General features: G+C 40.7%; 3 protein-coding genes across 4 annotated transcripts; 1 reads left to right on the forward strand and 2 right to left on the reverse strand.

Moving 5' to 3' along the window:
• The first annotated feature begins 1,072 nt into the window (after positions 1 to 1,072).
• Positions 1,073 to 5,432, forward strand: usb1 (U6 snRNA biogenesis 1). The gene is made up of 7 exons (XM_079501844.1): positions 1,073 to 1,451; positions 1,910 to 2,049; positions 2,663 to 2,846; positions 2,976 to 3,029; positions 3,363 to 3,468; positions 3,791 to 3,871; positions 5,053 to 5,432. The coding sequence occupies exons 1-7, from the start codon at positions 1,258 to 1,260 to the stop codon at positions 5,164 to 5,166; spliced, it is 873 nt and encodes a 290-aa protein (XP_079357970.1). The 5' UTR covers positions 1,073 to 1,257; the 3' UTR covers positions 5,167 to 5,432.
• A 264-nt stretch (positions 5,433 to 5,696) lies between these two features.
• Positions 5,697 to 16,596, reverse strand: pla2g15 (phospholipase A2, group XV). 2 transcript variants are annotated; one of them, XR_013790092.1, is made up of 8 exons: positions 16,271 to 16,596; positions 14,857 to 15,013; positions 10,059 to 10,177; positions 9,468 to 9,566; positions 9,068 to 9,292; positions 8,390 to 8,502; positions 6,413 to 7,890; positions 5,697 to 6,375 (listed from the first exon to the last, which is right to left on the reverse strand). XR_013790092.1 is itself a non-coding variant. In XM_079501843.1 (7 exons), the coding sequence occupies exons 1-7, from the start codon at positions 16,416 to 16,418 to the stop codon at positions 7,489 to 7,491; spliced, it is 1,263 nt and encodes a 420-aa protein (XP_079357969.1). In that variant the 5' UTR covers positions 16,419 to 16,596; the 3' UTR covers positions 5,697 to 7,488. The 2 variants fall into 2 exon arrangements, 1 of the variants encoding a protein (XP_079357969.1); XM_079501843.1 differs by having other exon boundaries at positions 5,697 to 7,890.
• Positions 16,597 to 17,534: 938 nt separating this feature from the next.
• Positions 17,535 to 25,956, reverse strand: lcat (lecithin-cholesterol acyltransferase; the record flags this gene model as incomplete). Its single annotated transcript, XM_079502366.1, has 7 exons — positions 17,535 to 17,895; positions 19,832 to 20,027; positions 20,234 to 20,458; positions 21,678 to 21,773; positions 21,961 to 22,076; positions 22,877 to 23,033; positions 25,731 to 25,956. 7 exons carry the CDS (start codon positions 25,954 to 25,956, stop codon positions 17,535 to 17,537), a joined length of 1,377 nt encoding a protein of 458 aa, XP_079358492.1.
• Between the last annotated feature and the right edge of the window lie 1,929 nt (positions 25,957 to 27,885).

Consider the following 27,885-nt stretch of genomic DNA (forward strand, 5'->3'; position numbering starts at 1 on the left):
TGAATTCCTGTTCTGTTCTTTGTCTATATAGAAGTGTCTATTTGTACGTCTCTAAATGTTTTGATGAATTGAACATGGTGTAATAAACAAGTGTAATGCTTAATTGGGTCGTCCACTCACAGTTAAGAGCCTTTGTATTGAGTTGGTGCTTGACATGTACTGTAATTCTGCAAACTGTTAATAAATATTTCAATCAATCAATCAAACACTTGTTTACAAGAGGGTCCACCATTTTCAATTCATCATAACATTTAGAGACGTATATACACTTCTACAGGAGGGACTTTTCAGGGTTTCGAATTGCAGCCGTCTGTGCGAGCGGTAAGATGGGGATCCGCAGACAAATATACATTAATTGGGGGGGGGGGGGTCCTTGACTTGAAAATGAAACACAAATATTTACAATCAACTTTACAGAAAAACAAGCCCAAATTCGCTTATAATAAGCAGACATGGCAACAATGCTAGCTGGCTGAGCTGTTTGCCCGGTCACGGGAACATGAATAAAACAAGATCTAAAACAGCAGATCTACAATCTCACGCGGTGTAGCATCAGTGTACCACGACGCCTTGCGAGCTTGTAGATCTGCTATTTTCGGTGCGCGACACCGGTGCGCAGCTAAAGTATACCACCGTTTAATTGGCATGCTCACAACACACCCCGGAACCTACCAGCCAGGATGGCTTTCATCAAGCACTCCGACAAAATAACACCATTTTACAGTACAATATTGTGTAATTGTGTATTTTTTTTGTAGATATATAAAATGCATTAATTGTGCGTTAATTAATTTGCTAAAAAAGACAATTAATTAAACTGGATGGAAAAGGGTTGTAAATGTAAACGATGCACGACATATTTACACGACTTGGAAAAGGATGATTTGTGGAAATATAAAATATATAAAAAATAAAATAACGTAAAAAATACTTTGGCTGTCATTTTTATGTCTTAAACCGGCAAACAATGGGGCTTTGTTGCACCAGCGCTAAGGTGGAACTCATTTACGTGGTAGTTGTTGTTTCAGTAGGACATAAATTACCATTACAACAGGTTGTTTACATCGGAAGAGATAAAGCAGTTCAGATTGTCATTGGAAGCGACAATATGCCCGCCACTGATTGGTTTACGGCATGGGTTTACGGTGAAAGAAGTACCACTTTTATTTATTTGTTTATATGCCACTCACACAAACCTTTTAATACAATTTAATAGAAAACCCTTAACATTATTTGATACACCACAAAAGTTGTGCGATGTTGGTTGGCTACAGCAGCAGCTCTGAAGAGGAGAATGAGTCTGTGAGTCAAGCATCTGCTACTAATAATGATAAAAGTAACAGACACGAAGGAACCTGTAAAAAGTCCGAAGATGATGATGGTGATGATGATAGGAGCTGCTCAGCGAGGAAGCGGCTCAAAACAGAAGAGGAACAGGCCCCCAAAACGAGGTGTGTCGATTCGTTTGTTGTTTGACTTGTCTTCTAGCCTTAAGCAATAAGCATCTTAAGCTATCTGCATCTAAGTTGACAGCCCATTCATGAATCATAAAAGAGTTATACCGGGCTGATTGTAGTCAACGACGATAAACTCACTAATATAATATTGTACATCATGTACTATAGATTGGGGCATTGGGCTAGTCTCAAGACTCTGCAGCATCAGAGTTTGGTAGCATCAGATGTAGCACTTTTCTAAGTACCCAAAGTTGCTTTACAGAAAGGAAAATGAGGAATGTCCCGACTCCTAATTTATTTAATTATTAAATACAAGACATCACTGTCTGTAGTGCACCAACCTCAAAGTCAACAACTCAGATCTATTTACCAAAGTGGATTGGCTTAGTATCATAATTATCTGACGTTGAAAGCTTTAATGGACAAATCTCATTGAGCTGTCATTCCTTCAGGCTGCCCGTCCCCATGTCCCTCTTGGCCATGTTCCCTGATGAGGAGGACAAACTGACTGAAGACAGCTCCTGTCATGGTGGACGACTCCGCTCCTTCAAACATGAGAGAGGAAACTGGTCTACATATGTCTATTTCCCATGTAAGAAGATTCATAATTATGCTGTTTGACAGACACGTACAAATGTACAATGTGTAACATGCATAGGCTACAATCATGGAATTGTAGGGATGCACCGATGTATCGGTCACTCAATATCGGTATCGCCAAATACGGTAAAACTGACATTAACCGATGGCAGTAGTCGATATTTATGTTGCTTGCATACATTTTGCGTTGGCTGTGTTGGTATGTTGGTTATCTGCAGCCTACCAAGCTGTAGATTCTGAACATTTATTTCTTGTATTTGTTTCCCTGGCACAAAAGGGGGAAATAAAAACAACAAAAACTCAATAAACATGTATCAGTATCGGCTAAATTGTTATTTTAAACATCGGTATCAGCCAAGAATGTCCATATCAGTGCATCCCTATAGAATTGTGCTGAACACATTTGTCTGGCCCTCTGTTTCTCTTCTCTGAACTCTGAATGTTATTATTATTATGTTCAAGAGATGGTGTTTAAGATTCAATATGGAAGATTGAGAATGTTTCCATTTTATGGTTGCCATAAAATGGCACACTACCGTAGCAAATCTTTGTAGTATATCTCTCTCTGTAGCGATTGACATGGCTATCTATTCTCTCTTCATCAGACTTTCCAGACGAGGAGTTTATGAACCTGTTGGAGGAGCTTTTGATGGTAGTGAAGACCCGTGGAGTGGCTCTAACCAAACAAGAGGAGTTTCACCTCAGCCTGTCTCAGACAGTAGTGCTGAGACACCACTGGATCCAACCGTTTACACAGAGCCTCAGGGAAGGCTTGGCCCACTGTAACAGGTTGGTATCCCTCCCTACCCATATGGAGTTGTTTGTTCCAATTTAACAGTAGGAGAAATCAATCAAATCATACTGATAATTATGTCAGCATTTTTTTTAATAGCAAATCTTTATGGTTGTGGTTGCTAGGTTTGTGTGCTCCGCGGGACGCTTGAAAGTCTATTCCAATGCTGAGAGGACAAGGTACAGTAAAGACCTTTGTGAGTTTTCTATACAGTGTAGCCTCTATCATGTTGTTATACCATAATTTGTATAAATAAACGACTTACTGGATAAATAAGAATCTATTTAGTTATTTAGATCAAGTATTTGTTCTTGTTACTGTCAAACCCTACTGTTGATTTTGGAGAGGCTGTAGACCACCTGTCTCCTCTGTGTATACATGGAGTCAGCATCCACTTCTTTTCACCTGACAGCAACAACTTTCACCGGGAGGGGTCTGTGTTGTATGTTTGATTCCCTGCCTAGTACTGACAATGTTTGTGTGATCTTTTTGCTTCTCTTTCTGTCTGTCAGGACATTTCTGGGGATGGAAGTGTCTACTGCACATACCCAGTTGTTAGAACTGGTCCGAGTGGTGGACAGAACTATGAAAGAGTTCCGCCTGGACATCTTCTACAAGGTAACTGTAACTGATCACCTCATCTCAACCAGGCTTAAGAAGGCCCAAGCCACTGGCATAGCGATCCGGGCACATAGGCCGCAAATGTTGATCCCGACGACCTTTGCTGCGTGTCACTCCCCGTCTCTCTCCCTGTTTCCTGTCAGTCTACGTTCCTATAAATAAAAGCATAAATGTGAGTGCGCGGACTAGCCAACGCCAACTCGGGGAGTCTCAGATCGCTTCTTAGACTACAATAATCTGGTTCTTTTTTGCAACCATATTCGTACAGGTACCATACTTTCCCTGTCCATTTACTTTACTTTTCCTCCCTCTCTCTTAGGATCCATCTTTCCATGTGAGTCTGGCCTGGTGTGTTGGAGACGTGACAGAGCAGATTAAAGAGTGTCTTCAAGAACTGCAGGTACTGTGACCTCGTAAGGTCTATTCATAGTCCAGTTTTCTGTGAAGAGGAGACCACCGAAAACTACAACATGACTTCACAGTTCACGCCGCGGTGGTCACCGCTCACACAACACATCTCTCTGTTTTTACTAACGGTCACCTCTTAGTAGGACTCTGGTCCTACTATAGTTATGAATGGCAAGCAACTGTTTGATTAACAGTACCATTACATCTTTCCTCCTAAACTGGCAGTCCTAAATCCAAAATTACAGTACTAGTAATGGGCTAGAAGCAGGTTTCTGCCCTCAAGTTGTCAGACTTAAAGGGATAGTTCAGATTTTTTTAACTACTTGCCATTAATATAGTGGTTGCAACTGTATTAATTGATTGCCCGAGTCCTGTGGTGGGAGTTCTGCTCTGGTTTTGGTCAATATTAAGTAGTTCCGGTCATTTTGTGGGGGGCACTGGGGGCCACGCAGTAAAAGTAAATGAATCCACAAAACAAACGTAATTTGTATTGTTGACCTATTTCTAAAATATTAGCGCGACTTTCGTTCAACTTTGACCCCTCTATCACATGGAACTATTTTTTGGGCGTAGTGATATGGACACAAAAAACATAGTTCTGTGTGATAGAGGGGTAAAAAAAGAACGGAAGTTGCACTAATATTTTAGAAATAGGTCAACAATACAAATGACGTTAGTTTTGTGGATTAATTTACTTTTACTGCGTGGCCCCCAGTGCCCCCCACAAAATGACCGGAACTACTTGATATTTCACCAAAACCAGAGCAGAACTCCCACCACAGGACTCGGGCAATCAATTAATACAGCTGCAACCACTATATTAATGGCAAGTATTTCATACAACTTAAGTTCAAAAAATCTGAACTATCCCTTTAACAGAATACAATGATATGTTCCTTCGTGCATAACCTGGGAAACAGCCTGATGATCATTACACTAACCATTATAATGAAAACCTTTATAATCATAATTCAATTTGACCCTTTCCTTGTTTACTACTTCTTACTTGTTCTTCAGTAGAGCCTATGCTAAAAACGTCTGGGTTTCCGAGGCTAATGCTGGCTTGACTTTGCCTCAATCAAAACTAACCACATTATACACGCATCTGCACAACCTAGTATACTGTACATACATACAGTATACACTAGTTTACAGATTTGTCTTTCTGCTCAGACGTTAGTCGATGACCACGAGGAAGGAACCTTCCTACTGAGGTTGGACTGTCGGGAGCTGCGCTGCAGAGCGGGAAACAAGACTTTCAGCTTTCCTCTGAGCAACTCCCTCTAGAGAACAGGCCTGACCTACAGGCAATTCAGAATTGCGATCAGGGCACATTTTTAATATATATATTTTTTATAATGGAACAAATCCTAAGTGTCACTGTCGGGTAGAAGGGACGGGTGAAGGGGTGTGGGGTTGCCCTCAAGGCAAAAAAGAAAAGAAAAATGTTTGTACCCTCTTTTTTTCTTTGCTCTCCCTGTGAGATACTGCATTTATTGTACAACTGCTGTCGGTATGAACAATAAAAACAATTATATATAAGAAATAGTAAACTGTTGTGTCCTAAAAATGCAAATCTAGAATTAACACATTAATAAGACCTTGTAGAACAGAATTCAGGTTATGCAGGAACGCCTTATAATCCTTCTCCTCATACATCTTTGATGTGCAACAACCAAAGACAATAAAGTTTAAATCAAACATTTGTGAGTTGGATATGGATGCTTTATTATGTTTCCAAATGTTATGTTTTCTACATATATATACATATACGTTACTTTCTTGTATAGAACCAATGCAGGCTATATTTTGACTACAGAATATTTGCATTTAAACCTTTTCAAGCCTTACGACTGAAACAATGACACAATTACACCTGACTATGTCTGAGCAGCACTAATGGATGACGGAGAAGTTATGTTAACATAGTCAGGATTTACTCAAAGGTTTCCAGTGGCATCTTAAACTTCCTAAAATCTATAATTAACCAGTGGGATACATGTAATCATTTGTGTTTATATGGGTGAATGCACCCCATTCATGTCATCCCCTTCAGATACAGAAAGTATTTGTACAATTGCAATCACATTTGACTTAATAGAAGGCAGCACATAGCTTGATAGTTCTCAGCAATAGTGATATCTAGTAGATGACCTTGGTCTGGCCTACAAAGGACATAATGGCACAGTACAATCTGACAGCACTGACACAGGGACAGGAAATGTGTTTTAAACATACCTTAAGTCCTGGCTCCATCTTCATTAATATTCTAGATTGAAAAGATAGAAGTAGAAAAGCAGAACTGGAGGAATGTGATGGGAAAGAGGAGTTGAATCACAAAATAGAAAGACTAGGAGTCTTCTGTAATGCATGAGCATAATCTTCATTATGTTTCATTGATCTTTGTATTCCGTAATGAGAAAAAAACCAAATCCTATAAAACAGAACTGCTTTAAATGGATGAGTAAAGCCCCCTCTTTCCCCGCTTTCATTTGCCTTGTGATGAAAGTGCCACATGTGAATGTCAAACTACTTTTTGAGGTTAATACACATTAACAATAGAGTACTAGTTATGAACTATATTTGGCATGTCTGGTAGCTTAACCAGTTGGTGCGCAGACCTGTGGACTGCGAGGACCCCGGGTTCAAATCTGACCAGGTCTTGTCTCACATCTCTCTCTCTGTCCTTGGTGTTGTGTCTACATTCTCATATCTAAGAAATAAAGTATAAAAAATAACTTAAATATTTGATCGTATGGTTCAAATCCTTCAGTAACCTAACTCAATGTTATAAAAACGAACATGGAAAGCAAAGAATTAGACCTGTATCCCAAATTGGCTCAATGCAAAATATAATTGACACAAAAACACTGTCTTCTTGATATAAATATTTTTTTTTCTTTTTTTCTGGTAACATACATTTTCCACATGGTTGTATCCAAGTGGTCTTGGATGCAACAATAGTCTCCAAGTGGAGACTATTGTACTGGACATGGTAGAAAGATGTGCTTCGACTAAAGCTAAACAAGTTTTCTTATTGATACATGGCACTGTTATGATTCATCCTTATGTATCATTACATAAAGGATGTATAAGATAAAATCTGGGATTATTTAAAAAAAAATCACACCAATATAAAAATTCAATTATTTTGATCAACAGTAAAAAAAATTGACAATGACTTATGTCATTAGGGCTATAAAGTTTAAATTAAAACAATATATAAATAGTCAAATATATTTTCCTGGTCAGTGTGTGGCATAAAGTATTACAGTAGCAGTTAAAGGGCAACTTTGTGAATGTGTAACGGCCAGAATCCCATCATTCTTCTGTGAGAAAATCTTGCCAATACATTGTTTGTTGGGACTATACTTGTACTATAAAAACATCTGACATGTTTTACTGAGGCTAGCGCAGTAAAGATCACATGTCCTCTATATAGAAAGATAGGATTCAGCCAAAATCTGATGAGCTGTCCTTCCAGGTCTCCATCTACAGTATGTATCATATGATTGGCTTCATATGGCTCTCTACTGTATATGTGTATGCGAAAGAGAGAGAGAGGATATGTCTTCCAATCCATGAGCCAGTAACTCAAGTCCGCCAGCTTCAAGGGGAGAAAAGTACAGTCTTGATATAAGCCACAGTTGTGACGTTCAGCAGCATGTTTACATGTTCGTTGCCTGGCAGTTCCAGAAGTGTCACTGGCTGTTTCTGGCGCCCTACCCACCGCCGGCACTGGGTGGAGCTCCGCAGGTTAACCGTTCCATCCCCGTCCCCATACACCACAGTGGGCTCTACGTCGGGGAACTTGTCAGAGTACTGGAAGGTCTCGGCGGTAGGGACGCCACTGCCATACAAGCAGTGAACGGCCACGCCGGGAGGGGTGAGGTCAGCCACCAGGGGCTCGGTGTCCTGCCGCATCAGCCAGCCGTCCTCAAAGCCTACGTCAGTGAAGAAACGCTTGTAGTCCAGCACGGTGTAGTTAACGGTGGGTGTCTGCACCAGAACCTGGAGGTTTGGTTGGGTTGGGAGACACGTTATTTTATTTATTTTTGAGTGGTGCAACCACTCCAAGGAACAGCAATGTCCGTGTTAACCTATGTGTTCGTTCACCTATGTGACTATGTGACTATTCATGAGTACCAGTAGGGGCAAAAGTGGTGCTGTTGTGCCAGAAACAGAGAGAGAGAGATAGTGCTGCACTGTTGCCTGCTAATGAGAGACAGAGAGAGAGAGAGGGGGGGGGGGGGGGGGGAATTGCACCACTCAGTTCACACGGGTGTGATTTTTTTTTGCTCTGCTTTGGAAAAAACAAACAACAATGATCCTGAAAACAGGAACATTGTTGCGAATGGTGTGAAATCAGCTGTCCATTATCATTACTCTGATCATGATCATCATGTGTTTACAATAAGCAGCCCTATGGTTGTCCTTTTTTATTTTATTGCTGAATTTGATGAATCAGTTAAAATTGTCAGTGAGCAGAAGGAAGGAAAGAAACACTGACCTGATCTTTGGGCCAGGTGTGGGCATACGGGAAAAGCCAGATGGTGGAGACAGCCGTACGCTGCTGGGAACGGATCTTTAATGGGCTGATCACTGGGATACGGTTACTATCACCTAATAAGGAGATGAAAATAAGAAATTCAAGTAACTTCTAGTCAAAACGTACCAATCCTTTCACATAGGGATTGGTACTCAGGCTCAGGGGTAGAGTGGCCGGTAGAGCAGCCGGATGGGAACCGTGAGGTTACCAGTTCGATTCCGGGCTCCCCCGGAGTTAGAGTCGAAGTGTCCTTGAGCAATACTCTGAACCCCTAATTGCTCCCGATGTGCAGGTTGGTGCAATCTATTTAAAGTGCTTTGGATAAAAAAGTGCTATATAAATGCACCATTTACATACCACTGGGTCTCTCAATGGCAGGTTCGATGGGTGATATTCACACAGGGGCCACGAATATTAACCCATTTTGGGTGCGCCACCGAGTGGTGCGCTATGAGCTTGTAGGTCTGCTATTTTTGAAAAATCGAAGAACGACTGACATAGAAACATAGCTTTTTCAGAAAACTGTCAGGATGTAGAAGACATTTTTAGAATCTGATCTCAGTTCAAAATGGGTTAAAAATGTATGCATGCTCGGTACTGGAAATTGGGACAAGAATACAATGACAGTCTGTCCCTTACCAGAGGCAACGACACGCAGGGTCTTCGATACTCCGCCCCAGGGTGGTCCCAGAGAGACGAAGGCCTTGATGTATCGATCCTTCCAGACTTGGGGTTGATGGTTGAGAAAGTACAGGGTATACATGTTGCCCATGCTGTGGGCAACAAGCACCACAGGACCACCGGCCTTTTCTGCCATCTCCTCAATCATCTTCTGAAGCGCCAGAAAATACTCTTTATTCTCATCTTGAGAGAGTGACAGAGACAGAACATTATATTAGACATTTTCAGGAAACATACTGTAGTGTAGATGGAAGGGAAAAAAAGAGGCTTTGGAAATGAGAAGTAGTACTGTGTGTGTGTGTGTGTGTGTGTGTGTGTGTGTGTGTGTGTGTGTGTGTGTGTGTGTGTGTGTGCTTACTAGGGGCTTTTCTCCAGTCATAGGGAGCTCCTCTAACGTCATCATCCCTAGTGTAGCCCCACCCCACCAGTGCCTCGACAATAGTAAAGAAATACATGCCTAGAACACACACACACACACACACACACACACACACACACACACACACACACACACACACACACACACACACACACACACACACACACACACACACACACACACACACACACACACACACACACACACACACACACACACACACACGAGAAATAGGGCTCACGATTACAAGTTTAATTGTGTTTTTTGTGCTTCATTTTCACAGGGCAGAAATGACAAATAACTTCAATATACAAAGAAATTACTAACAAATGTAATAATTTTATACTATTTTTCAAAAGATAGCGGAAATAGCTGATCTACAAGCTCACAACATCACAAAGTGCATTAATAGTTAATAAGAACGTACAGTCCTTTGGTCAATACACTAGCCAATGAACATTGACGTACAAATGTAATCTGCATAACTATTTATATATATATATATATCTATTTAACATTCTGGCTCTGCCACACCGTATTGTGTGATGAGGGAAAAGGTCTCAAACTGACCCACGCTGTGTTTGCTAGGGTCCAAGTACTCCAGTGAATACGTCTTTCCAAACCCTGGGACACGAATCTCCACACCTGGTGGGGACGAGCTGGTATGGGTGGTCCTGTTGTAATTCAGTCTGCATTCAAACACACAAACCACAAAGTTGGATTTTATAGATTAATTCATCTCAATTTCCCTGTGTGCAGAAAAAATGTAGAAAAGTATATAAATAATGGAGATTATTTCACATCTATAATTTGATTATTTGCACATATCCACAATGAATCGATATGTTTAAGCAGCAATAATACACAAAAGAGAGTTAATGTTAGTTGAGTGCTATACCATGAGATACTGGCACTGGTGTGTTGAAGTCATAGGAACGAGGCAAACAATATAATTTAATTTAATTTCTGGGTATAGCACAACCTAAAATGTATTTCTGCATGGGTGACCGTTTTATAATCAATGTGTAAAAAACAAGCGTGTTGATAGAAGTTTGTTGTTCCACAAAGAAGACTAATTCCTGATGCTGCTTAACGTTGCATTGTTTCTGACAATAAGATAAATAGGGCTGTCGGGATTACAATTTTCAATTAATTGTCTCACAAATAATTGCGATTAACACACTCACACACTCCCACACTCACACACACACACACACACACACACACACACACACACACACACACACACACACACACACACACACACAAAACAGGTGGAAAACAGAGAATAACATTGTGTGACCTATGGTCAAGGCTGATCCTTAAAGTCCAGCCCACTTCTAGGTACCGTAAATGATGCATTGCGCGCGCGCACACCCGCACAATCACACAAAACAGGTGAAAAACAGAAATGTGATTAGGAAACAGAACAGAGAAGAACATTCTGTGATCTATGGTCACCGGCTGATTCTTCATACTCTCGCCTGACTTCTAGGTAAACAGTTGAAAGTTTACTACAGGTCATATTATCGTGTTACCTCCTGCCCTATATTAGATCTACGCAGCTGCGTATTCTAAGAATCCTAAACAACACAGCCATAAAGAGTCCCAATGGCAACAATCACTCAATTGGAACCTGGTGTTGGCTGTCACGATTACACATTTAAATTGGTGATAATTTGTCACACAAATAATTGTGATGAACGATTGAATTCATTGTGTTTTAGGCTTTGGAAATTGGAACATTATGAATAGAAATTACAATTCCATTTGCCTTAGACTTTTAGGCTTTGTAATAACAAAGTGAACAGCGCAGATATAACAAATAACTGAAATATACCAAGAAATGTCTGGCATTTGGGCATTTTGTATAAATGTTCTACATTACTGCGGAAATAGCTGATCTACAAGCTTACAACGCGTCAATAAGTGACGCATTGTAAGCTTGTAGATCAGCCAATTCTGCTTTTTTAATGTATGAACATTTTTCAACATGGACATGATTATGACAATTATGACATAATAATTACCTCAAATAATCGCAATTAGACGATTATGTAATAGTTGTGACAACCCTACTTCGTGTGGCTATTGAGTGATTGATGAAGAAATACATGTGTTGATGAATTGAATACCTAGGACAGCAATGGAAACAATTCCCCAGGACCTTTGTTATCCTTTTAGCCTTACTTACTGTACCGGTCTTACTGTACCATGTTTACATTTAAACTATTAAAGTATTCAATCAAGAAAATAAGTATTCAATCAGCTTCATGCATCCGTGGAGGAACTGAATGTGGCAATCAACTAGTCTGTAACACACATTTAGTTCCACAAAGTTACAGCAAACTCTTACCAGTTTTTATGACACAAGCTCATTAGACATACAATTTAGGCATTCAGCAGACGCTCTTAATCCAGAACAAAGCCATGTAAGAAATGTGACAATGTGAAATCTTTTTTGTGTGAAATCCCCAGCGCTTTGAAACGCTGAGGAAGGCCTGCGTGCCGAAACGCGTTCCTTTCTCTAGGTGATTTCATGCATGCGATGTGATTTCATGAAATAAAGAAACTCAAACTTTATTAAGAGAGTGCGGATATTCCCTTTTTCCATTGATCTTCAAGAATCTGCACCCATCAGCTACAGAGACTATAAATGGTAAATGGTAAATGGTGCATTTATATAGCGCCTTTATCCAAGGCGCTTTACATAGATTGTGCATCAATTCACCCATTCACAAACACATTCATACATCGATGGCGGCAGAAACCATGCAAGGCACTAGCCAGCACATCAGGAGCAATTTGGGGTTCAGTGTCTTGCTCAAGGACACTTCGCCACTAACTCTGGGGGAGCCCGGGTTCGAACAGGCAACCTTGCGGTTACCATCCAGCCACTCTACCCCTGAGCCACCGCCGCCGCTATCAACTTGACTCCCTGAGTAGAGCGCGCCTTCACCTATAACAGTTTTGTTGTTCTACAATGTGAAATCTGACATATTAATAGAACTGTAACATTAGTAGTAATTGTGCCTAAAAGGGAACTGTAACCTAGGCCTATTGTGATTTGTCATGTGCCTATTAGTATAAAGGAACTAGAATTTGATCAGTATCACTCCAACTTCACCTCTTTGAGTCTGTAGGCTACTTCATGTTAATATTGTAGAATTTGACACGTTAAATATTCATTTTATTTTAGTCTACTGTTTATTTAATTATTTTAGTTAAGTGTTATTCATTCAGGGCTCAGACCTTTGTCTGGTTTAAATAAAGGTTGAATGGATTTGAATTACACCACATCCAATATGTGGACCAACCAAGTAGCTCAGTACTGTAGGTTCTGCGTTGGATCACTGGCACTGCCAAGTCAGCGTACGAGTAGCACGGACGGCTTGAGTAACTAACATGACCTGCCATAAAGTACTGGGAGCTGATGGTAGGCGTTAGGCTTTCACAGGTGCAAGACAAACAGAAATATCAAAAACTGCTGAAAAGGTTCCTCTTGTAATGGGAATTTTAGAATGCCAACTACAGTGCCAAATATATGCATTATTGTGTATTTATCTTCCTTCCATTAAGTCTCTTTGCTCACCAATGTGCTCAGTCTAATTCATGCAGCTGTCGATCTAACAGCTGACTTGACCCCTCCACGCTGTCAGCAAAGGTATACTTATTTGTGTCGGCCTTATGTTTAGCGCAGATCCGTATATGGACAGTTAGTATTTGCATCTCTGTTAAGACAAGACTATAAGGACTGTCTGAGAATGGGGTGGAGGAGGCTTGCGCCCGGAGGGGCTGGTGGAACAGGCAAGGTGGCCTGTTCCTCACTCTCTGTATGTTGTTACTCTGCCTAATCTTCTTAATACATTCTCAATACTTCACCCTGAAGAACTTTGTCATTCCTTCATCTTTGGAAGATTATTTAATCTACAACACTCTGAAGTTTTATTGCTCGTCACCTCATTCGATCTTCATCAGATCGAAACGTTCTTTTAGGTGTTAGGCGTCACCTCACAGAAATCCATCTCCCAGTCTAGAGCACTGATAAGACACCCTCGTTCTCGGCTGATACCAACCACAAGTGATTCCAATTTACTTACGTACTTACATGACCTGTGGTCATTATTTGCTTAAGATAGCCAAAAAGAATTGTCCTTCTCAACCCAACTCCCTCTCCTTATCTCCCTATAGATGCATGTTGTTGACATGGATCTTTCTTTTTTGTTCAAAGGTTAGTTTATTTAGTGTAGACTGATAACTCTCATACAGCGTTGGTCAGCGGGGTCATATCCATATCCTTTCATGCTGCAACCATCAATTATCTATTATTCTATCGATTACTTTGTCAAGTAATCAGGGAATTCAAAGACGTTTTTGTGGATTTATTTTGTTGTTGATGTTTTTGAAAATCTGTGATTTATTAACATTGATAGTTTTTTTACAATAGATTATATACATCCATCTGCTCTGTCATACCAGGCTACATTACTGTAATCTTGTGAACTTGTAACTTTTCTAGCCGTTCTATAATTTGCCTTTACCCACTTACAGTAGTTATTATGCATAAAAGGTGATTTCAGACGGGGAGCGAGTGACGCAGGTGTTGTCGCCTGTATCGACAGGTCTGCTTATGAGGGGTGCAGGACTCGTAGTGTGAAAAAAAGCTCGCCACAATCCAGGTCTAGTCGCCCGCGGGCGTGTGCACGAAACGAGCATGTGCGTGACAATTTCACGGGACCACGCTCATAAAAATACACTTGCGCAATCGCAACTTCAACTTCTCCGCGCGTCCAAAATAAACGCACGCCTCTCATTGAAAATGAGAAAAATGTCATGACCATTTCCCAGAAAGCATTTCATGCACCATGTAATCATAGTGCGGTAATGATAGTCAGGAAGCAGGGTTACACACTTCTGGTCCAGGTGTCTGGATTGTCTGTTTTATTAAAGTTCAGTGTCTGGGTAGTCGCCTAGTCGGTAGAGCACTCAACTTATGACCACAAGGTCATAGGTTCGATCCCGGGAAACCGCCAACTCAGTGTATGAGTAGTAGGCCGGCTTGGGTGCGGCAAGTTGTGTGGTAAGTAGCTGGGAACTGATGGTAGGTGTTGCACTCCACCTCAGCTATCCAGCACATTGTGAAACGGGGACTGACACGCTCTGGATGATACCGACAATAATAAGCCTCTTATTAAAGCTACATTCAGTATTAAAAGTAAACAAACAGACACAGGCTGGCACACGGCAGTCAAAGTAGAAAAGACAGACAAGTTCACACTCGTAAGAGACCGAGAGGTGTGCAGTCAGACTCAGAAAGTGAGAGAGAGAGGTGTGCAGACACACATACTGTACACACTACACAAGATACCTCATGTTGTCGATCCAGCAGTCTATAGCTACAGGGACCAGGAGCTCCAGGTTGAGCCAAAGAGTGAAGAAGGTGTCGGTCTTCTTGTAGCAGATGTAGTGGACCACACTGGGCTTATCCAGCTTGGCTTCCAGCTGGTTCCCCAAGTCCCCTGGAACTAGAAATAGGAGCAAAGCTTATTACTGTTTTTGTTCTTTTTAAGATCATATGATATGATACGTTTCATAATGTGTACATTTGTAGTAATATACGTTGTGTACACATAGCATAGTAATAGAGGGTATGCGCGTGACATCATCATCAAACCAGGAAGTTATGCAGGAAGGCCTACTGAGTGGCAAAAAACTACTTTCTGGCTTTGACAGCCCATACATCCATCCACACAGAAAAGTCCTATCTGATTGCATTAAACAACGTTAAACAATGTTAAACTCACTTTGCATGTTGATTTGCCACTCGATGTGCCATTCACTTTAAGCATGCGCATACTCTCTATAGTATAGTAATTACTAATTAGGGATATCTGTTACACCAACATGGATGCCACATCCAGCATGTCAAAAATACACCGACTACAGTCAGTCATTAATGCCAAAACAGATTTACGGATTTGTAACTTTGCTATACCTAAGATAAGGTTATTGCAAACAAAGGCCCTTTTGTTGAAAGAGTGGGGAAATAGCACATAATGGCATATTGACATTAGATAAAGGTAGCATTGGGTTATGGGTAGATTAGGTTTTAAGGCGTTATAGCAAAATGAAAATAATCTTTGTCAGGAAAAGGCAATTATCCTAACCTAGAGAGGAAATATAATGCATGTTGTGAGATCAGGGTGCTAACACTGTATAATAAATCATAAGACCATGAGTATTCCTGCCCACATTTAGTTGAGTACTGTACTTTTACTTCTGCTCCACTCCACTACACTCCACTACATCATCTCAGATCCAAATATTGTACTTCTCTCTACATTTGACATTAGTTAAACGTACAAAGATCGAAATCTACAAAGTTACTTTGTATATTTCGATTATTATTACAATAAAACATACTTTGTCCTTTTGGTGCTTTAAGTACATTTTGATACGGTATTTCTGTACTTTTACTCAAGTCAAATGAAATTAGGACTTTTACTATTTATATATTGCAGTATTATTCCTACTTTTACTTAAACACTTGAGTCAAGAGTACCTTTCCCCACCCATGGGCCCTGGCTAATGTAGCAGAACAGTAAGTAGACTATTTTGTTGGACCAATAATACTGGCTGAGATCAGGGTGTCTAACTAGCTGCTAGGGATGGTGCTCAAGACAGTTACACCGCCTCTAGCAAGAGAAAGTGAAACCCAAGATGAAAATAGTACGTCCGTTCGTTCAATTAACGCCAAAGACAACGATCATCAATGCACTTACTGAGGACCACGGGAGGTCTGTCGGTCTGACGACAGGTCTTGCATTTTTCTAGTGGTTTTGCGTTGCTCCTAGCCACCGCCGAAGACAACAGCAACAAGACTGCGAGCAGCGAAGAGAGGGTTATCATCATGTGGCAACAACTCGCCATGGTTCCCAGTCTTCTTCACTCATAGCGACATGCTCACGTTTGTTGCGTGGCGTCTGGACTAGTGAAGCAACAATAAGTACAAGGCTGCTGCGATTCACAAAACAGACAGTCTCCGTTTTGAAGCGTAAAACAATGAGCAGCACTGAGCAGTTTCTGTTTGTTGACGATGATCGCCAGTCACAAGGTACAAGCGATTACAGAGCAATCGATCGAGCGTCATTCACTAGTTTCCCAATCAACTCAGAAGTAGTCAACATCAGATGTAGTCAATCACTAGAACTAGATTACTAGAACATTCAGGAAGGAAGCCAAAACAGAGATGCAAGTTACCGCTACAATCAGTTAACACCAGTGTTTTGTTTTTATAATAAAGGTTACTTTAATTCACGGGAACATGATGCAACAACACAGTCCATATGACAGCAGTATAAAACATTAACATCACATGATCTACATAACAACACATCATGGTCATCCTTTAGTGAAGTGTAAAAGGCACAGTGCTTGTGGCACCTTGCTGGTATTTTTAGCCATAGAATGGCTGTGATATTTCATACATTTCATGTAATATTATATAACACAATAACAGCCATTCTTGGGCTACTGGTACTGGTTAGTTATGGGTTATGACAAGGGAGAAGGTGGATGATGTTATTGGTGCAGAACAAGTTGTAAACACTGAAGTACTTAAGTCATCCTATTCCTAGCAGTAATGCAGCTTTCCCTATGAACAAATTCACGTTATCTGGATTTGTCACTATTTTTTTATTTTGTCACATAAATACTTATCAAAAGTACATAGCCTACTACTAAAAAGACTACAGTAACTACAACAGGGGTCTTCAACGTTTTCCAGGCCAAGGACCCCTTAGCTGAGACAGAGATGAAGCAGGGACCCCCACTATATTGTATAAAATTGTGTGTAAAAAAAAAACCTTCATAGATAGCTCCATTGACTATCATCAGTGTTTTTGTTGTTGTGTGTGTTTATTTCATACATTTAACCACTCAATACTTGGTCAACTTCCTTTGGCTCTGTGCTCTGAGTTGCTTACAGCTAGGGGTCAGGGTTAGATCAGCAGTTAGTTTGGTGTATGGCTTGGTTTTCAAAATGGACTATTTCCCAGCTCTGCAATCAACTTCTGCAGGGGTGTCCGGATTTCCCTCCATGATCTTCTGGATTAGGTCGATCACCTTGTGGTTGAAGACAATGTCCAGGTGGGCCATCCCTCTGAACTCTGTGATATGGACAGGCTGTTCCTGCTTCCCCACCCAGCGCTTACACAGACCCATACTCTGGGAGTTGACCGTGTCGTCTCCGTCTCCATATATAATCTCCACCGGGTCCACGTTAGGGAACTCCTCGTCATAAACATAAGTTATTGGAGTGGACAGTCCCACGCCGTACATACACCACACCTCAACACCCGGGGGATGTAGAGCACCAGTCAGGTTCTTGGTGTCCTCCCACATGTACCTGCGGGTATCATAATGGAAATGGATTAAGGAACGCATATCAAAGTCAGAAATCAGTTAAATGTAGTGCACAAGTAACATTTTGATATGTTTCTTGAATGGTGAAAATATATATTTTTGAGGGGCGCTAGCCCCTCCTACATCCAGCTTTTAGTTACCGTCCACAAACTTCGTCTTAAACAAACATTGAATTCCCAATAACAATGAATGGAGAATTTTAGTAGTATCTGAGCAAATAGGCATAATGTCTATTTTATGTCATGAAGATGTACGATGATAAGAGCCCCTTCTATAAACAGCTTTTGTCCCCACACACAGATTTGCCATTGACCACGGTAAGATAGTTACGGTCAAATTTCAGCAACATTTTGTCCCCGCCCGTCTCAGGTTTTGCCATTGACGGTGAACGGAGAAATTACGTCAGATGTCCACTTTTTATGACATGCTAACAACGGCCATCATCTTCCTTGATTGGCCAATAACATGAATTGATGTACGATGACAAGAGTGCCCCTCATTTCACAGGGTGTGATTTTTTTAACCTAAAACTCAAATAGAGTGCTGAAGTCCTGATGTCACTCGCTCATCCTCTGGTTCATGGAAGTTTTTCTCTATGGAGAATAACATGGTGTCATCTTAAAATCGTCTCATATAAGCATTGTGGTCCAAAAATAAACAAACCGTCTCGGCGATATTGTCAGGGAGGTGTCTCTGTATGGTTTGCGGCAGTCAGTCACTCTGACTGCATCACATATTTGATACAGTCTGTTTCTAGTGAAAATTTAACTAATTCAGCAGCAGTAACATTAGCGTTTTCTCTCAGTCAGTTGATTCTTCATATCCATGTGTGTCACAAACTGTAAGATCAACTTCCCCTCCGCTCCACAGTGGTTCAGAAAGTACTTGTGGCAGTGCCTCACTGCCTCCCTCACTTCCTCCCCCTCATTTACTCTCAATAAAGCAGGCCTGGATGCTCACTTGTCCCTTTATCCCCAACCACACAGCCACCCTTGTTTGCTGTGTGCATGACCAGATGATTGCCTATGCGTCTTTGAACTAGTTTCAATGTAAGTCACCTCCATGATGTGGGTTATATTTAAATCAGAATATCAGTTCAAATCAGATGAATCAATCTTAAATATAACCCACATCATGGAGGTGACTTACATTGAAACTAGTTCAAAGACAATCATTGGTCATGCACACAGAAAACAAGAGTGGCTGTGTAGTTGGGGATAAAGGGACAAGTGAGCATCCAGGCCTGCTTTATTGAGAGGAAATGATGGGGAGGAAGTGAGGGAGGCAGTGAGGCACTGCCACAAGTACTTCCTGAACCACTGTGGAGCGGAGGGGAAGTTGATCTTACAGTTTGTGACAATATGAGTGAAACGGCCGGGATGATTTGTTTATTTTTCAAACGCAGTTCTTATATGAGGTGATCTAAAATCCCCCTATGGGGATTACAATGCAAAAAAAAAGTACATGAACCTGTGGACTTAGCGCCCTCTACCGATATTGACGTCAGACTTCGGTGCTCTTAATGCTGGGAAGAAAATAACACTGTTTACGTTAGAGAGGCGACACACTAATCGCCTGAGGAAGAAGTTTGTCTTTTACATGACAAGTTACATCAGGACAGCAAATCTCTTGTGAATTGACAGGTCTGCTTTGTCATCGATTTGTCTGCTTCTTTACGGTCTCAGAAAGCATCAGCCATCAGACCACTTGGTTACTATAGGCCTGATTAGCAATGTCCTAGGCAGCCTGACAAAGTGTTGGGGATTCGAATCTCGATCCCGACGAGCTTTTCTGCATGTCTCTCTCTCTCTCTCTCTCTCTCTCTCTACGGTCCTATCAATAAAGGCATACAAATAAGATCTGGTTGCAAAAGGGGTGAAGTGACCCTATAAGTTGAACTCATTATTTTGGTGCCGTACCAGCCATCCTCAAAGTCAATGTCACTGAAGTAGCGCTGGTAGTCCTGCTGGGTGTAGTTGAAGGTTGGTGTGGAAATGAAGGTGTGGTCCGCAGGCCATGTCCCTTCAAATGGCAGCATCCAGGGATTAGTTGTTGCCATTCTCTGCTCTTCGCGGATCTTGATGTTTGAGATCATTGGGATGCCATCATTTTCACCTGCAACAGCCAACACAGAATATATGCCAAATAATTAATTGTATTGCAAAGTCTATCACAACTTTTAATGGGAAAAAAAAGATTAGTTTATCAATATACCACCCGTTGTAATAGAAATTGTGAAGATGGTCAACTAAAAAATAGTTATTTAAGTACAATATGTATGTACATATGCATCTGCATCAATACCCTTTCCTGTACTTTACCTGAGGCCATGACCCTGAGTGTTTTGACAGCGCCTCCCCAGGGGGCTCCGAGGGAGATGAACCCTTTGATGTATTTGTCCTTCCATGCCTGCGGCTGGTGGTTGAGGAAGTACAGAACATAGTGACAGCCCATGCTGTGGGCCAGCAGGTACAGAGGCTGCTGGTACGTCTCGTACATCTCCTCAACGAGGTCCTTTAGCCTGGAGAGATACTCTCCATTCTCATCTATAGAGGGGACAGAGAGAAGTTAGAGAGAAGTACTCCACAGCAAACCCTACAGTGTTCATTTAACTAAAACCGACCTTGGGTTCATTTCCCCCACTCGGAATCAAATGAACATCGGGGATTTTTTCAGTGTGTGCAGTTTAACAAGAAAACAAACAGGACGCACGCACACACGCGCACACGCACGCACGCACACACACGTGTTTGTGAGGTGCTGCTGGCCTTGGAAGATAAAGAAAAAGGCTACTCATAGCCACGATGCATACAATTATTCAAAAAGAGGAAACTCGACGTTTCGACCTCGTACGGTCTTCTTCAGGGAATGAAATGAAGATGGCTTAGATCGGAATGATCGTAGAGGGTGTGTGTGGTGATGAATTCACAGTTTGTTATACCAGGAGCATCCCCAGGAAAACACAACACAGTCTGCACTTATTGAGGTGTCTCAAAAGAAGCATTGCACATTGTTGGCACTGACATTTACATTGCCTGGCTGCTGCATAGGGAATGCTCGAGGCATCATCAAGTACAGTACAACAGTCATCCGGGTTCAAATCCAACACTATTCTCACTCTGGAAAACCTCACAATTTTCTTTCTCACACAAATTGTCAGAATGTTGAACAGCGCATGCATGCACACAGACATGCATTGCGCATACACAGGCAGGCACTGTGCACTAACACAGTACACACATTTAGTATTATATTTATTGTACAGCTGTTGCACTTTTGTTTTTTAGCCGTGTTCCTGTGGGTCTGGAAGTTCCGGGGACCCCCACATGGAGTTGCACTACTCAGTTCACACGGGTGTAATTTTAATATTCTTTCTGTGTAGTTTTCTCAAGGTTCAAGCTTGAATGCCAGAGGCCAAAAATCTCATTGTATTTTTGTTTTTCAGTGTATGTAACCCAAGTTTTGTCCCAACAAACATTAAATGCCATTGAAAATGAATGGACAATTTTGAGTGTTTGTGTAAACAAAACATTGCATAACACAAACATTGATGACGAAGGTGAGGACGCAAATTGTGCCGGAATGAGATGATTGCGACTGCAGGTCGCAGTTACTATAGAAACGATGCTTGCATCCGTCACATCACGCTCTTCATGAAATGTTGTTTGTTTGTGTGTGTGTGTGTGTGTGTGTGTGTGTGTGTGTGTGTGTGTGTGTGTGTGTGTGTGTGTGTGTGTGTGTGTGTGTGTGTGTGTGTGTACTTACTCGGAGCTACTCTCCAGTCATAGGGTGCTCCTCTGACAGTGTCATTGCGGACATAGCCCATGTTGACCAGATGTTGCACCATTGTGTGAAAATAACCTGGGGAATGTTACAACACACATCACAAAGAAAACATAATCAATCCCCTTTAATACACAACTGTCAAACATTTCCAAGACATAACTTTGAGTTATTTGCCGATGAGAAATCCATTGGCGATAAAGTCCACTGAGTCACCAGGACATATAGGGATTTAAACACCTTTAATACAGTCTAAAGATCTCACCAGCCAGCTTATTAGAGTCCAAGAACTCTATGGTGTAGGTCTGTCCGAATCCTGGGACCCGCACCTGTACACCTGGGGAGTTGGATGCCCGGCGAGTCGTTCTGTTGTAAACAATCCTGAAGTAAATATGAACATTGGTTAAGGCCCTGCCAACAAGACTAAGTACTCATCCTTTCTCTCGAGGGTTTATTTATGTATTTTTGAGGGGCGCCAGCCCCTCCTGACCTATACACAGGTTTTAATGTTTGTCTTTAGTTCAATGTTTGTTTTGTAAATGCCACTGACAATGAAGGGAAAATTTACGTCATAATGTGCCTCATTACGTCATATTGTCTCTTTATTGTTAATGGCGTTTAATGTTTGTGTTTGCACCGTTTGTTTTACATCACCTAATCGACATGAGTTAGACTTTAATATATTAGCGCCCCTCACTTCACACGGGTGTGATTTTTTTATTTTATTTTTTCAGATAGTGAATTACATTATGCATTATTGTAAAAAGCATCCCCCAGAATAGTTTTGAGGAAAACTGTATTAGTATAAATTTATAAAACTATAAATGGTATGGCTTGGGTCATGACACATTTGTGTATTCTATTGCATAAAGTCACTGTGTCAAACATCAGCTACATAAACAGGCAATGTTGTAGATACGGGGTTACTGAAGTTCACCACTATGTTGTCCATTACTCATGTATTGCATACTGTAGATTAGGTCTGTCCACTTTTATTTGATCACTTTAACTCCGGCACCCCTTTTTTGGGCATGCCATTAGAAGAGGAAGTGTCAGATCTACAAGCTCACAGGCATTGCGATCGATGCCACACGTTGTGAGCTTGTAGATCAACTATTTTTTGTAATTTTGGTTATGGCTGGATTGTGGGGTGCAAATTCAGCGTAAGCAACAAATATTACCTAATGTTGTCAATCCAGCAGTCCAAACCTATGGGCATGAACATGTTGAGGTCGATCCACAGAGGGAACCAGTCCTCCGTTTTCTTGTAACACAACCAATGGACCAGAGTGGGCTTGTCTATCTTTGCCTCCAGGCGGTTGCCCAGGTTCCCTGGCACTGGAGACAAACGCATGCAAAATGGTAAATGCACAGTTAATTGTGTGCACTCTTTGCATAATTCTCTGGATCACATTTTAAACCATTTTGACCTGAGATCAGATTCTAAAAATGTCTTCTACATCCTGACAGTTTTCTGAAAAAGCTATATTTCTATGTCAGTGGTTCTTCGATTTTTCAAAAATAGCAGACCTACAAGCTCGTAGCACTCGGTGGCGCGCTATGAGCTTGTAGATCTGCTATTTTTCAATAGCTAAAGCATAACATAATGCTAACACCAAAAGGGGTTCCCGTTCCCGCCCAAAATGGGTTAAGCAATTGATGAAGGTATTTATACACAGGGTGACAGGGGGCTCTGAGTGACAGATTAGTAAAGGAAATTAGTAGTGATATAGTGCAGGAAATTAGCACAGGGGACACAGTAATTTTCTGCATAATTTTCAATTTAAAAATGTATACTTATTAGTTATTCCAGATCTTGAATTCCTTATTTTCGTCTACTTTTCAAACCAATACACACTTTACAATGCATTAAAACATGCATTATAACATTGACCAAAAATAAGTGCAATAAAATGTATGAAGTTGGATCACCAATCTCTCAAGCTATCTTCAAATCTCTGCAAGTTGATTTTCATACCTTTTCATACCGTAGTACTACAAATTATTTCCTCAATGACCAAATAAACCTACCGGTATGTACTGGAACCTTATTGGCAATAATGTCAAGTAACACTTTATATGGTGAGCATAATCAATAAGCTAAATTAAAAAAAAATGCTTAAAACTATGCAAAAAACTATGCATTAATGTGCGTTTTGAGACACCATACATTTTTCACATTGGCCTCATGGTGGTACTATATTAGGTGATTCGCATTTTGGACACTTTAACCCATTTTGGGCGGGAACCCCTTTTGGTGTTTTAAACATTATGTTGTAATTTAGCTATTGAAAAACAGCAGATCTACAAGCTCATAGCGCGCCACCGGTCTGCTATTTTTGAAAAATCGTGAAAATATTTATTTCAGAAAACTGAAGAGGATTTAGAATAATTTAAAAAAAAACACATTATCTAATGTGATCAAGATGTATTAGTTTGATTTTTCAGATCCCATTCAAGAAGACCAAAGTTTGTGTCCCCTTGGTAGGCACCCTGGCCTGGCGGGTGCGAGCTTGCGAGGAGCACACTTTTCTAGTCGTTTCTCATGTTGCTGGTGAGTGCTGTTATTCTAAAGCTCCCAACAAATTACATAATGGTATGTTAGAAGAGCAGGTGACATTTTAAGAAGATAAGGAAGGACGTGGTCAGAGGATTGGAAATACAGGGCAGCTTTTAGACCTGAATTTATTGATCCAGGATTAATCTGCTCGTGAGCGTGTGGGTGATATTGACTGTACACTAGATTGACTAGAACACGTGTCTAGTTTAAACAGTACACTGATGAGTGATGATGACACACATACTGTAACAGCAGAGACCAGTGGTTTTCAACAATATCAAGGTCCATTATTTATTCAGCATTTGAGCCACGGTCACCACCATTTGATGTTGAGATTTAGCCTCTCAGACCCCAAACTAAAAAAATATTTTGGATAAGATTAATTGTCTACAATTCCATGCTGTATGCTGTATGGGAGAGATAACAGGCAAACGTTGATCAAAATAGCCATTATTTTCTCTAATTGTATAGAGTAATTGTGCAGATGTTTAACAAAAATGTAACTCTTGAGAGTGTAAAATGAAACCAAAGGTTTACACTCTCAGGAGTTCTGAGTTTACAGTACAGATCTATATTAAAGGGTCCATTTGGTTACCAGCTTTCCATCATTTAGCTGGGGACCACCTGGAACACCCTCAAGGACCACAGGTGGGCCCTGGACGACTAGTTGAAAAGCACTGGCATAGACAGTGTATGTATGTGTAACTATGTATGTACAGTATGTACGTACAGTACTTTACATCAGGTTCAGTTTGTAAATATGAACAGAGATTAGAACCTATAGTCAGACAGGCACGTGTATTTTTGCATCTGCATAAGCCTTGCTCTAGATGTATGAAACCTTGGAAAAACTATTCTCTCTCTCTCTCTCTCTCTCTCTCACACACACACACACACACACACACACACACACACACACACACACACGTCACACACGTCACACACACACAACCTAATCTAGGACAGTGCATGCACGGATGACCTGTAGATATTGCCAGAAGCTTTGACCCCCATCATTGATATATATATTCTAATTAATCATATTCCTCAATAGACCTACTTAATCTATATCGTAATCAAATTCATGGACATGAGATGGTTGTGCGAGCAATACCAATCCTTATCTCTTTACAAACATTAAAACATGAATAATATTAATAACCTTATTAATTTAATCTTAAGCAAATTCGCAAATACAAATTTGAAATTTGTGTTAGTCTTTTGAATAAAGCGGATAAAAGACTATAGGCTATAGAGGACATATATAAATCTTAAATACAACTAGCTAAATGGAACAAAAGGAATGCTTATGCACCCCCTTGGCATTGCAATTGTCTAAAAGAAGCATACCGGTATATTATTGCATTTAACATAATGGACTGGGGATGTCAGCAACTCAGCATGAAGGAAACATAAGATATGGCAAAGTCAGTAGTAGTTTAAAAACACAACCCAATTGCTTGCCTTATACTTACCAATGATAACTGGTGGTGGTGGAGTGCTGTTACTGCTTGTGGGTTCTCGGGGTATGGGTTTGGCGTTCGGGGGGAAGAGTACATTGAGGAGCCAGAAGCCTCTTGTGGCTGAAGAATCATCAGAATTATTAGCTGCTGAAGAATCCCCTGAAGAATGATGAATCCCCAATAGAAATACCACAACCAACGCCGCGCAGCTTAAGTGTCCTGGGGCTCCCGTGTTCATATTTTCGTTTCTGCGAGATATCAAATGTTCCCTCAACTTGGACGACCTCTGCTCTCTCTGTCTTTTTCTATTTACTAGGTTAGGTCTGGAGAATAGATGGCTGGCGAGGGGTGGTTGGTGGGCTGTCGGACAGTGGTACTGGTAAAAACGTGCAGCCTTGTGTAGTTTCTGTTTTACTAGGATAGCCTATATCTGTCTAATGTTCTGACCATCTGAAAAATAAATAATTATTCGACAAGCTCAGCTATAGGACTGCCTTTTAGTAACTTCATGTATTCAGCCTGGTTAACTCATCGCTGGGGATGATTGATTAATCACTCTCTCTCACTCTCTCTCTCTCTCACACACACGCGCGTTTTCAAGTGGACAAACAAAACGTGCTGTCTCTGTCTGCCCTATTGATTTTCCAAATGACACCACCCTCCTACCCTACACTGGTGAATAATTAACAATATAGAATGACATTCCCACGACAAAGATGTGTATTTCTATAGAGGCTATATTTAAATCAACTTTTGTCCGTCAAAAAATAATACTCATTATTATTATTATTTATTTAACGATGCGTAACTTATTTCAGCGATAAAAAAAAACAACACCCCCCCTATAGAAAACTTTACACCCATCATTTCTACCTCAATGTTTTCAAGGCTGTCTCAATGTTTTTACCAAATCATGCCACCGCCAGTCAGTCTAGAATAGATCCCATCGCCTGGAGCGATCGTTCGAGCTGTGATCGGCTGTGATTAGCTAGTAGTTGGTTGTCAGGCAACCGAGAAGGGGAGACCTGCTGTTCTGTGGAGCAGAAAGCCTGGGACCGAGGCTAGTTCTGTGGTAATGTTGATTATCCCCTTATTTAGGGGAAGTTAATTCAAGTTATTAGCCACCAATCTGCAAAATTTTCTTCACAAATGTGTTTATAAAGGTGTGTACACTCATATCATCTCTCAAATTGTTCAAACCCAACTTTGTGACAGTTGCTGAAAGTTGGGGTACCATTAACAATCTATGAAGGCAAAATGTACACATTTTCATTCTGCTTTAAGTAGCATGTGAGGGGGTCAAACTAGGGTTTTTGCATGATTCTGAATCCATTGCAAGCATTGGTTTTGCACTTTGCAGATTGGTCACAAATTTGGCTAAAGGCCTATTCATAGTTGAGTTTTTGGTGAAGAGGTCACCTCATCACCGAAAACTGGACTATGAATAGGCCTTTACTTTCCCCAACTAGGCCTACCTCCTAAGCCGAGAACCATTGACCACTGTATTTGAGTGAGAGAGAGAGAGAGAGAGAGAGAGAGAGAGAGAGAGAGAGAGAGCCCACATCCACTGGGAAGGAAAACTATTCAATTTCTTTTAATCTCTCAATATTTTGATGCAAAATATTAAACAATCATCAAACAATCATCTTAAACACACAAAGTGATACGAGATTTGAACTTAAAAATAAACAGGATCATTTTCAAGATCAAATTAGCTGCAAACAGTTGCACACAAAATATTGCAAAATATATATAATATAATATAGCCTACTAAATATGAAGCAACATGCATGCTGCAGCATTGTAACTTTTGAATTCAGTCTTGCTTGAATTCACATGCAAAACAAAAAAATCACAAAGAACATTTAATTTGAAACCGTTGTCTTTTTACAATGTAATCATTAAAAGGCCTCCTCGTACCTGCTGTAAACGCTTTCATTTCAATCTTTTCGGTGAACTTTTTTTATTTTCTTTTAACACACAGTAGAAATTCACCTTTTCAAAATTTGGCAGTGCTAGCTCCCTTTTATCTCGGAGACTTAAGGTGGCCTTACACTAGCCGATTCTTTTCAATCTGAAATCTGATAGCACCACACACTACAGGATAATCGGAGCGGGGCAGAGCAAATATCAAACATTATTGATGTTGATCGGGCCGATCCCGATC

Source organism: Electrona antarctica, assembly GCF_951216825.1.
Source record: "Electrona antarctica genome assembly, chromosome: 5".
NCBI classification, from domain to species: Eukaryota; Metazoa; Chordata; class Actinopteri; order Myctophiformes; family Myctophidae; genus Electrona; species Electrona antarctica.

Excerpts from the sequence above, each read along its gene's own strand:
- usb1 (XM_079501844.1), top strand. The coding sequence starts at position 1,258 with ATGTTGGTTGGCTACAGCAGCAGCTCTGAAGAGGAGAATGAGTCTGTG. Across the intron at positions 1,452-1,909 it reads GAACAGGCCCCCAAAACGAG|GCTGCCCGTCCCCATGTCCC; the intron begins GTGTGTCGATTC and ends TCATTCCTTCAG. Across the intron at positions 3,872-5,052 it reads AGTGTCTTCAAGAACTGCAG|ACGTTAGTCGATGACCACGA; the intron begins GTACTGTGACCT and ends CTTTCTGCTCAG.
- pla2g15 (XM_079501843.1), bottom strand. The coding sequence starts at position 16,418 with ATGGCGAGTTGTTGCCACATGATGATAACCCTCTCTTCGCTGCTCGCA. Across the intron at positions 15,014-16,270 it reads CAGACCTCCCGTGGTCCTCA|TTCCAGGGGACTTGGGGAAC; the intron begins GTAAGTGCATTG and ends TCCTATTTCTAG. Across the intron at positions 8,503-9,067 it reads CCTGCGTGTCGTTGCCTCTG|GTGATAGTAACCGTATCCCA; the intron begins GTAAGGGACAGA and ends TCTCCTTATTAG.